The sequence below is a fragment of the Xenia sp. Carnegie-2017 genome, unplaced genomic scaffold (genome assembly GCF_021976095.1).
Source record: "Xenia sp. Carnegie-2017 unplaced genomic scaffold, XeniaSp_v1 HiC_scaffold_23, whole genome shotgun sequence".
Classification (NCBI taxonomy): domain Eukaryota; kingdom Metazoa; phylum Cnidaria; class Anthozoa; order Malacalcyonacea; family Xeniidae; genus Xenia; species Xenia sp. Carnegie-2017.
The window spans coordinates 10492618-10509340 of record NW_025813486.1 but is presented as its reverse complement, the minus strand read 5'-3'; the positions used below and the strand labels follow the sequence as shown (position 1 = coordinate 10509340).

Genomic DNA, 16723 nt, shown 5'->3' with positions numbered 1-16723 from the left:
TCTTTGTGTTAATTTGGTAACATCATGATAAAGTCAAAGTCACAGGCAGGTAGTCTAAGATTTGGAACTAGTCTAGGCATGTCGAACAGGATTCAGACGACTAATTGATCCATCTACTATAGCATCAATATTCTATATAAATTATATGTTGATTTCTTTAATCAGGGGATAACATAAAATGCCAGGAACACAAGGATAATACATTATTGATTAGGTTAAATTTTAAAAAGGACTGGCTTTGACTAATATTGAAGTAAAACATTTTTTTAACAGACAGTAACAATTAGAATTACTTAGGCCGTACATTAGACGGACTGAGTATGCAAAATAATGACAGCTTTAGACATATACTTTACATGATACACTAAATATGAATAGATGAAAATTAACGGATTGATCATATATTTCAGGCCAAGATGTCAAACGTAAATAAAAACATAAATTAATACCCCAATACATGTAAATTCTTACCGAACAGGGACATCATTGGGTCCTGATCTTTCAATTTGGCTTTCAGGGAACAGCAGTTTTGAAAATGAACAAGTTCGCAGCATAATATCGCCAGTAGAATTTATACGACGAAGCCTTTCATTGTTGATTATTTTACCACAGTGTTGTCTCAAGTTAGACAATTCACCAGCAATAATCTCGCGAGCGTTCTCTTGCTGAAAGATTTGCACGAGCTTTTCAAGAACATCGAACTTTTTAGAAGTTTCCATCGATCCTAATCGCTGAGTAGAACTAGAAGTGGCGTTTTTTTAAGTCGACAAGAATCGAGCTATTGCATATGACTTGTATTTATTGCGCAATCAAAATAAATTCACCGTGCCTCACCGGGGCGCACATGACCAAAACGTTCTCTGTGATTGGCTTGCAACGCTGCACCGTGGCTGAAGGTTGCTATATTTAGCAACTATTGCGAAATTTTTTGAACGCTGACCGTAGCTTTTCATTCTGAGATTGCAGGCTCGAATTTACGAAAATATTCCGAGCATATTCATGGCGTATTCGGCAAGATTCGAGACGCTTTCGGTGATTTTACAGTTCAGAGTTTAACTGGATGATAATACTATTTTAACAAGACGTTTAATTTGAAGTTTTTGTTGTTTTTTTCACAAATTTTTGACAAAAAATTACAAAATTCATTCAATTTTTGTTTTTGATCGGATTTTGCTGTATTTGAGCAAAATTTTTAATCATGAAAAGTCAACCCTGGAAAAACTTAAGTGGCAAAATTCTGACCGTGGCTCAAGCCCCTTTCGCCATGGCCTAGATCCGCCCCTGATTTAGGCTTTCATCACTAAAGGTTTTTCATTCCCCGATTACCCATTTGTTGTTCTACACATAAAGCCTACCATCACGTGTTCAAACATCACAATTGTGATGTTAATTTTGTTCTTTAAAAACCAATACTATACAATTATTTTGATTACACGCAATTATTACATCTAAGGCTTTGCTCCTAAATTGGGAAAGATAACATATTTTGGTTTCTAAATATTACAGAAGCTTAGAAAACCTAAAAACAAAATTCAGATTGTACTGTTGAGCTGTTGACTGAAATCATAGCAAGGTATGTTTGAAGAACACTTTAACAATGTTTTTGTATGCCGACAAAGAGCTTTGACAATAAAGACTGTATGTAAACTTACTTGTTTGCGTCGAAAGAATACTTGAGCAAATTATCGTCATAGCGATTGAGCAAAAAGTCTTACTTTATTTTTTTCACCAGCGAAATATCTATTTGACAAGAAATCTGTCATGAAGTGTAAAATACAGGCCTGCATTTTAATTCTTTAAATGTCATTTTTGAAAAAACTGACAAAACCGTTCATCTTGCCAACTCATCATACAAACCAACCATGCAAAACGACCTAAAAACGTTACAAATTCATTTTCTACGTTCAAGAAATCAAAAGAATAATACATAAATTTTACATTGGCTTGAGATCAGTTCTCATTAATTTAATGCGCCGCTCAAAATTTGCCCAATACTAAGCTTCTTAAATTCGTTTGCCCTTGCAATATTGTTCTTTGTTGATAATTAAAGCTATTAGTACACAAATGCTGTATTGATAATCGTCGTTCCTTGTTGACAATTAACAGTTCTTTAAACATAAATGTATAGCTAGCTATTAAAGAATGAATTGACACAGTTTTGCTCTCGTATGAAAATCGAAAATCTTAGTTAATATGCATATTATGACTTTGACATGCCACCATTTGTAATGCCAAAAGACAATACTAATAAAAGGCTAAATACAAACATATTCCTTACAGATTTAAGCTTTTATCACTCAAGGTTTTCCATTCCTCTATTACCCATTTGTTGTTTTACAGATAACGTCTACCATCACGTGTTCAAACGTCACAATTGTGATGTTAATTTTGTTCTTTAAAAACCAATAATAAGCAATAATTTTGATTACACGCAATTATTACATCTAAGGCGTTGCTCCTAATTTGGAAAAGATAACATATTTTGGTTTCTAAATATTACAGCAGTTTGGAAAACCTAAAAACAAAATTTAGATTGTATTCTTGAACTGTTGACTATAATCATAGCAAGGTATGTTTGAAGAACACTTTAACAATGTTTTTGTATGCCGACAAAGAGCTTTGACAATAAAGACTGTATGTAAACTTACTTGTTTGCGTCGAAAGAATACCTGAGTAAATCATCGTCATAGCGATTCAGCAAAAAGTCTTACTTTATTTTTTTCACCAGCGAAATATCTATTTGACAAGAAATCTGTCATGAAGTGTAAAATACAGGCCTGCATTTTAATTCTTTAAATGTCATTTTTGAAAAAACTGACAAAACCGTTCATCTTGCCAACTCATCATACAAACCAACCATGCAAAACGACCTAAAAACGTTACAAATTCATTTTCTACGTTCAAGAAATCAAAAGAATAATACATAAATTTTACATTGGCTTGAGATCAGTTCTCATTAATTTAATGCGCCGCTCAAAATTTGCCCAATACTAAGCTTCTTAAATTCGTTTGCCCTTGCAATATTGTTCTTTGTTGATAATTAAAGCTATTAGTACACAAATGCTGTATTGATAATCGTCGTTCCTTGTTGACAATTAACAGTTCTTTAAACATAAATGTATAGCTAGCTATTAAAGAATGAATTGACACAGTTTTGCTCTCGTATGAAAATCGAAAATCTTAGTTAATATGCATATTATGACTTTGACATGCCACCATTTGTAATGCCAAAAGACAATACTAATAAAAGGCTAAATACAAACATATTCCTTACAGATTTAAGCTTTTATCACTCAAGGTTTTCCATTCCTCTATTACCCATTTGTTGTTTTACAGATAACGTCTACCATCACGTGTTCAAACGTCACAATTGTGATGTTAATTTTGTTCTTTAAAAACCAATAATAAGCAATAATTTTGATTACACGCAATTATTACATCTAAGGCGTTGCTCCTAATTTGGAAAAGATAACATATTTTGGTTTCTAAATATTACAGCAGTTTGGAAAACCTAAAAACAAAATTTAGATTGTATTCTTGAACTGTTGACTATAATCATAGCAAGGTATGTTTGAAGAACACTTTAACAATGTTTTTGTATGCCGACAAAGAGCTTTGACAATAAAGACTGTATGTAAACTTACTTGTTTGCGTCGAAAGAATACCTGAGTAAATCATCGTCATAGCGATTCAGCAAAAAATCTTATTACATTTTTTCAGCCGCGAAACATCTATTTGACAAGAAATCTTTCATGAAGTATAAAATACAGGCCTGCATTTTAATTCTTTTAATGTAATTTAAACACTGACAAAACCGTTCAATTTTTGCCAACTCATCATACAAACCAACCATGCAAAACGACCTAAACCTGTTACGAATTCATTTTCTACGTTCAAGAAATCAAAAGAATAATTTATAAATTTTACATTGGCTTGAGATCAGTTCTCATTAATTTAATGCGCCGCTCAAAATTTGCCCAATACTAAGCTTCTTACATTCGTTCAGTGGCGTAGCTAGCGGTCTGGCTGGTCGGGCCCAGCCCGACCAAATATTTTCCCAAAAATGAAAAATTTGTTTTCTTTAAAATTGGATTTGCGAAAATTTTAAATTCTGCGACTCTTTTTGGAATAATCCACAGTCTTTTAGTGTAATATTTGCCAAATTGCGTCGTTATTAGCAAAATTATCATATTTTTAAACGTTACTTAGCAACAATGACTTGTGCATTTCTGGTGCCAGGCATTACGCAGTTTAGTCGGGCTCTGAAAATTCAGCCCGACCAAGTAGTAAAATCTATAGTGGGATTATCTGCAATCTGATTGGTTGACAGCAACTGAGCAAACTCAAATGCGCTGTTTCGCAACATCTAGTCGGGCTCTGAAAATTCAGCCCGACCAATACAAGTGATAAAGTCTATAGTGGGAATATCTGTAATCTGATTGGTTGAGAGGTAGCTGTGAACACACTCAAACGTTTAACAACATCTTGTCGGGTTCATTTTCAAAAGCGTGACTGGAATTTTGAGCTTTCGAAATATACGTTCGGAAATCGTGATAACTTACATTACAATGGCTTCGGCTAATGAAATCGATATAATAAGTGAACTACAAAAGAAACCCTTTTCTGTTCGACAATCAGGCGAGCAAAATATACTCGTAAAGCAGCGGCCAATTCCAAATTTACAAGCGACTACAGGCAATAGAAGCTTTCAGGAAAGTTGGTACTCGAAGAAAGATTGGCTTTGTTGTAGCTCAGAAAAGAATGCATTGTTCTGTTGGCCTTGTCTTTTATTTTGCCCTGGATCGTCATCTTCATGGACGCAGACGGGATTCAAAAACATGAAGAATTTCCTATCCGATTGTAAGAAGCATGAGAAGGCAAAATCGCACATGGGTGCCTACAAGACCTGGAAGACCTACGGTTTTCAGCCTCGTATCGACTGTCTCATGTCACAAACTAGACGTGAAGAGATTCAGCGTCATAACGAGGAGGTAAGGCAAAACAGGGAAATGTTGAAAACCATAACAGAAGCTGTTTTATACTTGTCTAGGCAAGAGCTTGCATTTAGGGGGCATGATGAATCTAGTAGCAGCATGAATAGAGGAAATTATAGAGAGCTACTTGAAAGTTTTGCCAAGATGGATTCTGTTTTTGAAAGGCGATTACATGGAAGGCTTGCTGAAACCCACCTTGCTGGGGGAGGGCGGTTTACTGGAGTCTCTCCTGATATTCAGAATGATTTGATTGATTGTCTTGATAAGATAATAGAGGATGAGATTTTAAAGGAAATATATTGCTGCACTTTCTTAAGTATACAGGTTGATGAGGCAACTGATGTTTCTACCAAAGAACAATTGAGTGTAATTGTTCGAATGGACAAAGGGGAAAGTGTCATTGAAAGACAGCTTGGGTTTGTTGATGTTAGTTGTGATAGGACTGCAACTGCTATATCATCAGTGGTTAAGGGTAAGTTAAGTCAATATAATAATGTGAAAGAGAAATTTATTGGACAGACTTATGATGGTGCATCTGTTATGTCTGGTCATCTCAATGGTGTTCAAGCTCAAGTTCAGCAGGATTATCCTTATGCTCAATTTGTTCACTGTGCTGCCCATAGACTAAATCTAGTATTATGTCAAGCTGCATCCTCCATCTCACCTGTTAAGATTTTCTTTGTTAATATTAGTGCTTTCTGCACCTTTACTAGCAATTCCCCCCAAAAGAAAAGCTTTACTATCATCCCATAGGCTTGAGTTTCCTAGTCCTGGTGACACAAGATGGTATTATAGGGCTCATGTCATCAATGTCTTGCATTCTAACTATGAGAAACTGATAGACATATTTGAAAATCTTACTGATAATCCAATAGGTTGGGATGATGAAACGTTAAGTAAGGTTACTGGTTTACTTGGCTACCTTAATGGCTTCTTGTTTTGTTTCTTGGTACATGTTTCCAGAGAATTCTTGAGCAGTCATCCATACTTTATTCTATCTTGCAAGACAAGGACACTGACTTTCATTATGGAATGAGTAGGTTTGAGAGATTCAAGGCCTTTGTTGCTTCTCTGAGAAATGATACAGAATATTGTCAGGTGTACGACCTGGCTGTTGAGAAAGTGGGACCACCAGTAACCAGGTATGACCAACGGCATAATTACAAACAAATGTATTTTGAAATTCTTGACACAATTGTGACTATGCTGACTGAGCGATTTCAGGATATGGAGCGTTTTAGATTTTGACCTTGTTAACCCTAGGGTGTTTAAGATGTGGAAAGGTGAAGTGCCCTCAGAAAAGATAAATCTTCTAAAGGAGGTTTATGGTGATATGTTTGACATACCAATGCTAGTTAGCCAACTTTGTTTTATTTACAGAGATAAAGACTTTCACTGTGATTCATGCGATGAATTATTGAAATATATTTTTCAGTTCCATTATCAATCTAGTATTCCAGAAGTTAAAGATAAATGGGGTTTTGTCAATTACAAGTGCTTCAGTTGAGAGGTCATTTTCTTGTTTGAAGAGGGTAAAAATTATCTTAGAAATACTTTGAGCCAAGGACGTTTTAGTTCTCTTTGCAGGATTTCCATTCACAAAGACATACTGTCAGAGAAAGAAGACGCCAACACATTGCATGATGAGGTAGTAAAGAAGTTCATTGAAAAACCACGAAGACTTGCTTTCTTATACAAATAGGTATTCATATATGGCTGATAACAAGCTGATGATGTCTTACGTCCATGGCATGTGAGAATTTTTCCGGGAACTTTTTAATGCAGTCAATGATGATTGTCATTTCAGCACGACAATTTCATCACAACTTTTGATAGTTGTTGATGACAAATCTGAGCCTTTTTCGGTTCTTTTGTCAAAGTTTCTTTACAAGATGTACATAGGTATCTATTTATGTATGTGGTGTTGAGAAAATAAATCACATATCTGCAACTATTTTTGAACTGTTTCTCTGCTTTACTATAAGATCCTTCGGCAATTTAAATTAACCAAAATGGTTCTATTTCCTGCATAAATATCACGCATTTGCTTTCTAAGATTGCCGTTTCCGACGTTCTAGGGAGTCTAAATTCGGAAAATTTTCTCGCTCGGCGCCAACCATGGTGGCGCCTCGTGAGCCCGACCAAATGTTTTTCGCTAGCTACGCCACTGCATTCCTTTGCCCTTGAAATATTGTTCTTTGTTGATAATTAAAGCTATTGGTAAACAAATGCTGTATTGATACTCCTCGTTCCTTGTTGACAATTAACAGTTCTTTAAACATTAATGTATAGATAGCTATAAAAGAATGAATGGACACAGTTTTGCTCTCGTATGAAAATCGAAAATCTTAGTTAACATGCATATTATGACTTTGACATGCCACCATTTGTAATGCGATAAGACAATACTAATAAAAGGCTAAATACAAACATATTCCGTACAGATTTAGGATTTTATCACTCAAGGTTTTCCATTCCCCGATTACCCATTTGTTGTTTTACAGATAACGTCTGCCATCACGTGTTCAAACGTCACAATTGTGATGTTAATTTTGTTCTTTAAAAACCAATAATAAGCAAATATTTTGTATACACGTAATTATTATATCTATGACGTTGCTCCTAACTTGGAAAATATAACATATTTTGGTTTCTAAATATTACAGCAGTTTGGAAAATCTAAAAACAAAATTCAGATTGTATTGTTGAACTGTTGACTGAAATCATAGCAAGGTATGTTTAAAGAACACTTTAACAATGTTTTTGTATGCCGACAAAAATCTTTGACAAAAAGACTGTATGCAAACTAAGTTGATAGCGTCGAAAGAATAGTTGAGTAAATTATCGTCATAGCGATTGAGCGAAAAGTCTTATTACATTTTTTCAGCTGCGAAATATCTATTTGACAAGAAATCTTTCATGAAGTGTAAAATACAGGCCTGCATTTTAATTCTTTAAATGTAATTTGTGAAAACACTGACAAAACGTTCAATTTTGCCAACTCATCATACAAACCAACCATGCAAAACGACCAAAAAATGTTACAAATTCCCTTTTCTACGTTTAAGTAATAGGAAAAATTATCTATAAATGTTACCTACTAAAACATATGTTCCTTTGCATATTGCAATGTTGTTTTTTTTTGTTGAAAAATAAAGCTATTGATAAACAAATGCTGTATTGATGATCGTCTTTTCTTGTTAAGAAATAATAGTTTTTAAACATAAATCTATAAATGGGTATAAAGGAATGATGCGACTCAGTTTTGCTCTCGAATAAAAAGTAGAAATCTTAGTTAACAAGCATATTATGATTTTGACATGCCACCATTTGTCTTGCCATAAAACAATATTCATAAAAGGCTAAATACAAGCATATTCCTTACTGATTCAGGCTTTTATCACTTAAGATTTCCCATTCCTTTGTTTGATTAGTTGAATACCCATTCGTCACTTAGCACTTCAAAAGCTCTTTTTGTTTTTTAAAGTTGAACTATGTCGGCACTTCTCTTTCGCGGTGGTCTCGATTGACTTTCTTCTCAGATTGATGAGTTCGCACGTATGCCATTTTGTTCGTCATGATCAATTTACAAAAAAATAGAGATAACTTCCTGTAAATTTAGTATCCAAAAACTCTTTTCGAGGGCCTTCACTGAATGTAGTTATGAGATCCAATTTTCGCACAATGTGCGCGAAGTGCTGGTTCACTGTTCTAAAACTTCACACAAACAATGGGACTGTATTTTGAATACATAATTTTAACACTTCAATAAGATATTTACAGTGTTGTGCACGATTTTACGTTCCAAGCGTTGGTTCTTCGCGATACGGAATGATTAAATTTGACCTCGTTAAGATTACGGACGACCGTCAATCCTACAACTGCGTTTTCGAAATTTACTGCCTTCTGCAATACAACTCTAATTCATCAAATTTGTATGACCAGTTCATACACCAATAACTACAACTTTTCCGAACTCCCGAACCAACGCTTGCAAGCTATATTTATGTATAATTATTCGGAAGTGGTTTTTAGGCGTTTGCATGATTTGCAATTACGCCATTCCGTTTATACCTACATCCTACCGCAATGACGCATTGCGGTGAGGAAGTGTTCGCTCACCATGACTATACTATTTTACATCAGTTTAATATCCGTTATATCTTAGTATCAAAAATATGACACAGTCACACACTACATAACATAACATGACAATTTACAACACCAATCCAATGAGTAATAGACAATTTTCTATTTGATCATTTGTGGTTATACCACGAGGGCAATCCATTGCAAAAATTTTCTCGTTGTATTTTTTCTTTTTCACTGTGCATATTGTCAAGGTGTTTTTACAAGAAATATAGCTAGTTGCGTATATTTGATAGTTGCGTATAAATTAGAGAAATAGTACTTGGGCTACTAAAGGTAAACTCAAGCTTATTTAGGTGCAAGTTTGAATTTTCAGGCCAAGTCGCAAAATTATACAAATTACACGTGCCTGACTTTAAGCCTTGAACCGATCAAAACCTTCCTTGTATCGTTTTACTGTTGAGTGTGACTAAATAGCATTTAGTCACTTTAAGATTATGTTGCCGTTGATTTTGTCGTAGAAATATGAAATTTACGACCCAACACAATTTCCTATTACTTAATTGTTTCTTTAAATTACACCACTCCACAATTTCAATAACCAGGTATTTTTACAGCAGATCTACAACAATGAATAAACCAAATAAAATGTGATTGAAAAGAAGTTGTGGCTGATAAATGTTAAGTAATATAGCACGCAAATGCAACTTAAACTTCTGACTCAAGTAGCGCGAAATAACTCCCAAAAATGTTGCTCCTCCCCTTTTACAAATATTTCCGGCTTTCTTTGATTTTTTTATTTTAACAAATGTATGCATAGTGCAATACAAGCCAACAGTGCATAATTTATTATAAATTTAAAACGACCATATTAAGTAATTATTGGACGAGGTTGAGAATGATATGAAGAATTATTTAGACTGAGATCAATGTTAACTGCTGAAGCGAATCTGATTCGGATACCATTGACCGAGGTCTGAATAATTCTTGACATTATGCAAAAAAAAATTCAACAATTTTTTATATATTCACTGAAGTATTATACAAAAAATATCAATATAAAACATTTTTTAAACCTTCGATAATTCGTTTTTTCCAGACGGTTTATTCAGGCTCGTCTCGCTTAAATATGTTGCAAATGTGTTCGAAACCTGCTTCGCCGCTCTTTATTGCTTTTCGCAACCTTTTCGTTTAAAACTTTGAAATCGTTTTTAGAAGCTGTGGTAAAGTAGAAACTGTGGGTCAAGCATGTTGTTGACCAACATGAGCTGACAATGCTTACATTGTGAATAACAACAGTTGTAATGACATAAACACAATGAAACGCGTGCGCTGATTGGTCTAGAGATGTGTTTGCAGTAGCCTGTGCAAAACAATGTGAGCCTAATCAACTTATCAAAGAGAATTTCTAAATCAATCATGAATACACGTTAGAAGAAAATTAAAACGTTTTGTTTGTTTCGCATTATTGTTATTTTATAAATGAAATATAAGATGTTTTTACGTTTGCACTGGCTTAGGCAATCCTCTGAAACGTTTGTGAAAATCTTGAACGTACCATCCTCGACCTTCGGTCTTGGGATTGCATTGATCAGCTCTCGAGTTCTCCTAAAGGTGTCCTCAGGTTGCATACGCTGTGCAAACACAGTAAACATAATTTATTACTTAAATAGTGCTATCTTCTCTTTCAGACTGATGGCGAAAAACGAAATACCTGCCCTTGGCCGCCCATTCCAGTTGGGAATGCTTTATGATCGCCGTTCTGAGAAATTGGTGATGGGAAGGACTTTATGGTCACATAAACATTTAAACGAATCTCTTAGCATCCATCCTAAACCATATACAAATAATGACGTCTTTGTAGAAAATTCGATCGATGACAAAACAAGTGCCCTAAACATAGAAGCAGGTCTTAAGCTTAGTTTTCTGACAGGGTTGGTGAATGTAGAAGGTTCTGCTAAATATTTGAGCGATGCAAAGACGTCCAAGCGATATTCCCGTGTGGTGTTACACTATGAAACAACTACAGAAGTAAAACAGCTGACGATGGAGCATCTTGGTAAAGACCAAACTGACTATCACAATGTATTTAATACAGTTGATGCTACTGATGTTGTGGTTGGTATAGTCTACGGTGCGAAGGCTTTCTTTGTGTTTGAAAATGAAGTGTCAGAGGATGAATCCGTAAAGGAAGTGAGTGGAAAAATGAAGGTTTTAGTACAATCTCTACCAGGAGTAGGGATTGGTGGTCATGGCATGGTTGATATCACTAAAGAAGAAAAGAAATACAAAGAGAGTATGAGATGCAAGATGTATGGAGACTTTCGACTGAACAAGAGTCCAACTAACTTCGAGGAAGCTATTAAAGTCTACAAAGAATTACCGTCGCTCATTGGCGAAAAAGGAGAGAATGCAGTCCCGATTCAAGTATACTTATACCCACTGAGTAAGATTGATAAAGGTTTTAAGAAAATAGCAAGTGGAATAAGCGCAAATTTGATAACTCAAACGTCTGAATTACTTAAAAATTTTATATTCCTAAAAGAAGAATGTAATGATCTTCTTCATAACAATATCTGTTGTAGCTTTCCACAATTAAAGAAGCAGATTAATAAATTTCTTGGAAATGTTGAGCACTACAGATCCACTTTTGAAGAAGAATTGCTGTCACTTCTTCCCAAGGTAAGAGGAGACAGCAAAAAAATGCAAGAACTTGCTTCGCTTATAAAAGAAAAAGAAGAATCTCCTTTCTCTTGTCAATCCTTAAAAGCGTGGTTGGAAGATAGAAAGAATGAAGTAAAACGATTTCAAAATATATTAGATATGTTTGAGGAAACCTCTTATGGCAGTCTGGAAAATATCAACGATCTATTGATTGATCCCACAGTTAAATACATCGTTTCCTTTACTCTCAAGACTTCTTGGGTAGAAGATCACCAACTACGTAGCATGGATGCTTACCAAAGTAAAAACTATACTTTAATGGAAAATGACAATGTTAAGATAGGCCAGATTTGTGTGCCAAAGAAAATCCGTGATGCTATACAAATCTTTAAAAATTTAAAGTCGTTTAATGAAAAAAATGATGATATCAAATTTCTTGTTATAGAAGAATCTTTACATTTGCGTGGCCATGGTAAAAGTGGTGCTTTTGTTTCTCTGTATGTAAATGGTGAGCTTGTAAACAATAATTTGAGCTCTGGTTCAAAGCCGAAAAACCTGGAAGTCCTAGAAACAAGCCAGAACTCCTTAAACATTACTTGGGATGAGGAAAAAACAAACATAGAGTTTGCAAAAAGTTACAAAATCTTCTATACCGATGACAAAAACTTAGATACGTGGCCACACATCGAACAAGAATGGAATGGTACGAACAAACCAACAGTTGTTCTTTCAAATCTTGAACCAGCAACCACCTATCACATAAAAGTTTGTGCTCTTAATAAAATTCCGATCAGTGAGTGCAGTGAAGTTTTATCAGTGACAACTTCCTTACATCGACTTGAATACGACAGAATACTTCGCTTCTGTAAACTCCTAAAGCCTTCAGAAAACAGAGCACCTGCAGTATATGGTCTTCCTTTGAGTCTTGTTTCCCAAGATCAAGATCAAATGATTCGCAAGTTCGAAGTGAATCTCAACAATGAAGAAAGTCTTTCAAACAATGCGAGCAAGCCACATAAAGCTATTTTAATGGTTTCCTTTGAGGCTAATCTTAGAAGAAGAGTTGATTTTGCAAATGCCATGGTTAACTACATATTTGGTATACAATTTGAGGAAAATTTCCGTCTTCAACTGATTTATAACGAATCTCAAGACAGGAAAGATGACGAAGTCTTCGTTTATACTTTGCATCACATGGAAGGATTTAAGGTTTAACCAATTTGAATTTTTCTGTTTATAAAATTTATCGTCCTCTTTAATGAAATTTCTCTCTTTATCTCATTTTCTGCTGACGTTGTTTAATTTCTTATTTAATTTAGGTTCCTTTTAACATCACCATAATAGACTTTGTGATCAGGGAAGTTTGCGTCCCAACTTCTGTGAAAACTGTTATTGAAGAATTCCAACGTTCAATGGGGCATCTTTATGCGGGATTCCATTTTATTGGAGATGTCATTCGGATGAGGGATAGCATTGACATGATTCACAAAATTGATATTTTATCACAATTTTATGAAGAAATTGACACGCATCCTACAGATTTTTATGCGGAAGTAGAGGATTATCAAAAAGGGACTATGTTTTCCATATTTAACAAAAGTGTTTTTATGTTAGATAGGTGTGTTAACGACGATGACAACTACGGCGCTATGTTTTGGAATATAGAAATGAATGGTTTTGATATAATCTTTGAGTCTATTAATGATGCGAATGCAAGAGGTTTTTACAAAGAGTTTATAATAAGTTGTCAAAATGAGGATTGAAAAATACATGCAGAGTGATCTTTTATGATCGTATTTTCTACATTTGAAATTTATTCCGTGTAAAAATAGATAATAATTACGATCACAAGGCAAGCTTTGCATGCGTTTCTAATTTTTTCAGAATTTTTTTAATGGATAAACTACCAAAGATTTACAAATTCAGAAAGTGGATTTGGAAACAAGAAATAAGATTTTACCTTGAAAGGGGTAAATATAAATTTGACCTCATTGTCAGTACAGTAGCGTTTAATAATTTGTATGAGTTTGTGTTGAGTGTGTCCTGTCATAAGTATATAATCACAAATATAACGTAGGTTGCAGCATTTTTCCTAATCGTTATGCATTCCGTCAGCATTGATGTAATTATGGCATAACCGATACTAGAACAGAAATTTTGAGAAGAAAGTAGCAAAAACTCTTATATCAGTGTAATTTTTTGCCTATCTTAATCAATGTTTTTTGCTTCCTTCACAGACATTAATCGTTACTGGCATTGTATCTTATTATTAATCCGAGCGTAATAATATATTTTTTTGAAAATGACAGTAGTGGAGTCGTCGGTAAATTGCTATCATAATGCATAGTCTAACATGAAGTAGCACTTAATGATATCGCAGCATGTACTGCATTGTTCGTATTGTGTTATTTACATTTTTATCGTTACGACAACACATTTGTCATTTTCATTAGTATAGCAAGTTATTATACGGTAAAACTTTTTTATATCACTTAAAGCTTCTTGTAAATGTTCAAGATTCATTTATCCGCAGTTATCGAATGTGCATAACAGCATATATTTAATTGAAATTAAGATATTTTTTAAACAACAACATTTGAAGACCAATAACATTAATATGTCAAAATGCAAAACTCTCATTTTGAGCTTCTATTGCTGGCAATAGAGATGTAATTCACAAAACAAACATTTCATTTGATAATTCCATTTGTGTAGGGAAATCTATTTTAATATTATTTAATGTTCATCATGGATCATGGTGCAATGTTAAAGACGAACTGCAATGTCTAATTCTTTCAACACCACGAAGAGAAAAAAGTCGGGTGCTGAGTATCGAAGATTAAAGAAAGCAAGACAAGAAGAATTTTCAAAACTTGAGGGAGTTTTGCTTGATTACTTTAAACCTATACAAAATTACCCACCATTCATTTTGTCAAAAACAACAGAGGCGTTATAATTAAAACTCAGAGAAACGCCGAGCATAAGTGAAGGCCTTAAACAAGTGCATGCACAAGAAAAATCTGAGTCGATAGATGTAAACGATCAAGATGAACATACTTTCAAATAAAACAAAAGCAATGATTCTGTTGGTGAATGCCCTGAATTTGACAGCTTTGTCAATTCAAATGAACGTAACGAAGGCGAAGGCATCTCAGAATTTTCTGAAAATGAATTGAATCGAAATATTTCTATTGATACGAAAGAAAACACGTTTGACCTTGGGACAGTTGTTGGTCTTAATCTTAGCATTAGCGAAAAAAGGCGTTTACTTAAAATGAATCCATGTAAACCATCCTAGTTTGTTTTGAAAGAAAGGAGGATAGTACAGGAGGATCGATAAAACAGTTCTTTTAAGAACTATTAACTTATTACTTTTACCATTCACCATGGTATTTGCGATCTTTAAAACGATTTTTAGATTTGTCACCACGACAAAGTCCTATTTTATGAACTCCAATTTCAAGTTTTTATTATTTCTAAAATTATTATGTCAATTGCTTCGTTATAATATTCATGTCGACTTGTTCAACATTAACAATTTGTCTATTTAATCTATCATGTGCAAACTGGAGCTTCGATATTTTTGAGAGGGTGGGCCAGTACTGTGGGACAGTCGTTAACTTGCCTGAATTTGTAACATGTTTCAAAGCCATTGTTGTAATTTATTATCAGGTGCAGGTTTTGTGTTTTAAATCAATTAGTTGAGTAAATTAACATCCTCAAAGGCTCATAGCCATCAATTAAGTGGTATAGTTGCTAGCCGTAAACAAAGAAGGCATATTATTCTTGGGGTCCTGGGGCATTTGCACCCGAGAAATTTTTGGTTTCCTGAACTTTGGGTGTTGCGGTGTTTAAAAAATTGATGTCGATTTATCGAAAAAAAGTTACCGATGTATCGATAATTTTCTGCGATTGCGTGTTGCATAAGTTAAAGCTAAATTTGCTTTTAAAAATTACAGTAAACAGCTGCAATATGGTAAAGACTTGTTTCACAAAGTTTGTAATCGTATTTTTTAAACAAAATTCATGAAAGAACACTCTTTATTTGCAAATTTTCTGCTAGAAACACAAGCTCTCCGTTTTTATCAACAAATAGATATCATTGACGCCTTTTAATCAAAATAAATATCATTAGCTGTCAATAAACTTTAAATAGAATTTTGAATAAAGTTTGAAAAAAATATAGAAGTTTGTACTTTGTACAAAGTTTGAAACTGTCGTGTACGTAAACAGGCTTGCAAATCTCTGTCGTTACTAATGACTCATTAGCTTGCCCAAATCGTAGCCTCTTCCCGGTTTTTAGAAGTCGCACCTCAAGTGTTTGGGTGCCTAAACATCACGACAACAAAAAGCAACGTAATGTTTCCAGTCTTTGCGAAACTTCTGTGTAATAATATGGTTAGAAACTCACATTTCTGACTTCTTGTAATTTTCACAATGTTAGTGAAAATAAACAACATGTTGACACTCAAGAAAACATCGTACTAAACCAAAAAATTTTGGTTTCATCATACGTTTTCAGTTAAACTGTAATTTTAATAGCAAGTTTTTCGTTATACTTAAAAGAATGTGTATGAACCAAGATGCATTGCACGCTTTTGTTTATGTTTACATCGTTGCTTTTTGAGCCTGCAGCAAACCGAATTCAATACCGTCACTACGTCGTCTAGTTTATGTGAAAAGTTGGCAAAAACCATTGATTATAAAGACTATAAAGATTTTAAAGACTTTTACATTAATTATCATCTATAATTTTACATTAAGTTTCATTGACTACAATTACGAAGTTTGCCATTTTATCGATCCAGAAAATGGCCGTTTCGATGTGATTAACGCATGATGCATCTTTGAAATCTTTCCCCTCTTAGGGATTGTTATCTTTCTCAGGAAGTTGCAAAAGGTTTCCTAAACAAATATGACCTGCGGGTTAATTCACTGATCTAAGTCATATCTCGTTCATTTTTGTAGGATTGGAT

The 16723-nt window shown here is 34.1% G+C and overlaps 2 protein-coding genes across 8 annotated transcripts; both read left to right on the top strand.

Moving 5' to 3' along the window:
• Positions 1 to 1364: 1364 nt before the first annotated feature.
• On the top strand, positions 1365 to 15045 carry LOC124449091 (verrucotoxin subunit beta-like). Its single transcript, XM_047000036.1, has 4 exons — positions 1365 to 1573; positions 10775 to 12956; positions 13067 to 13365; positions 14823 to 15045. Exons 2-4 carry the CDS (start codon positions 10779 to 10781, stop codon positions 15043 to 15045), a joined length of 2700 nt encoding a protein of 899 aa, XP_046855992.1. The 5' UTR covers positions 1365 to 1573; positions 10775 to 10778.
• On the top strand, positions 4223 to 7576 carry LOC124447641 (zinc finger MYM-type protein 1-like). Of its 7 annotated transcripts, XM_046998609.1 has the most exons (4): positions 4223 to 5466; positions 6035 to 6136; positions 6582 to 6696; positions 7073 to 7576. In XM_046998609.1, exons 1-2 carry the CDS (start codon positions 4569 to 4571, stop codon positions 6067 to 6069), a joined length of 933 nt encoding a protein of 310 aa, XP_046854565.1. In that variant the 5' UTR covers positions 4223 to 4568; the 3' UTR covers positions 6070 to 6136; positions 6582 to 6696; positions 7073 to 7576. The 7 variants fall into 7 exon arrangements, with proteins under 7 accessions (XP_046854565.1, XP_046854563.1, XP_046854567.1 ...); XM_046998607.1 differs by lacking the exon at positions 7073 to 7576 and having other exon boundaries at positions 6582 to 6948; XM_046998611.1 differs by lacking the exon at positions 7073 to 7576 and having other exon boundaries at positions 5958 to 6136; positions 6582 to 6948.
• Positions 15046 to 16723: the final 1678 nt, after the last annotated feature.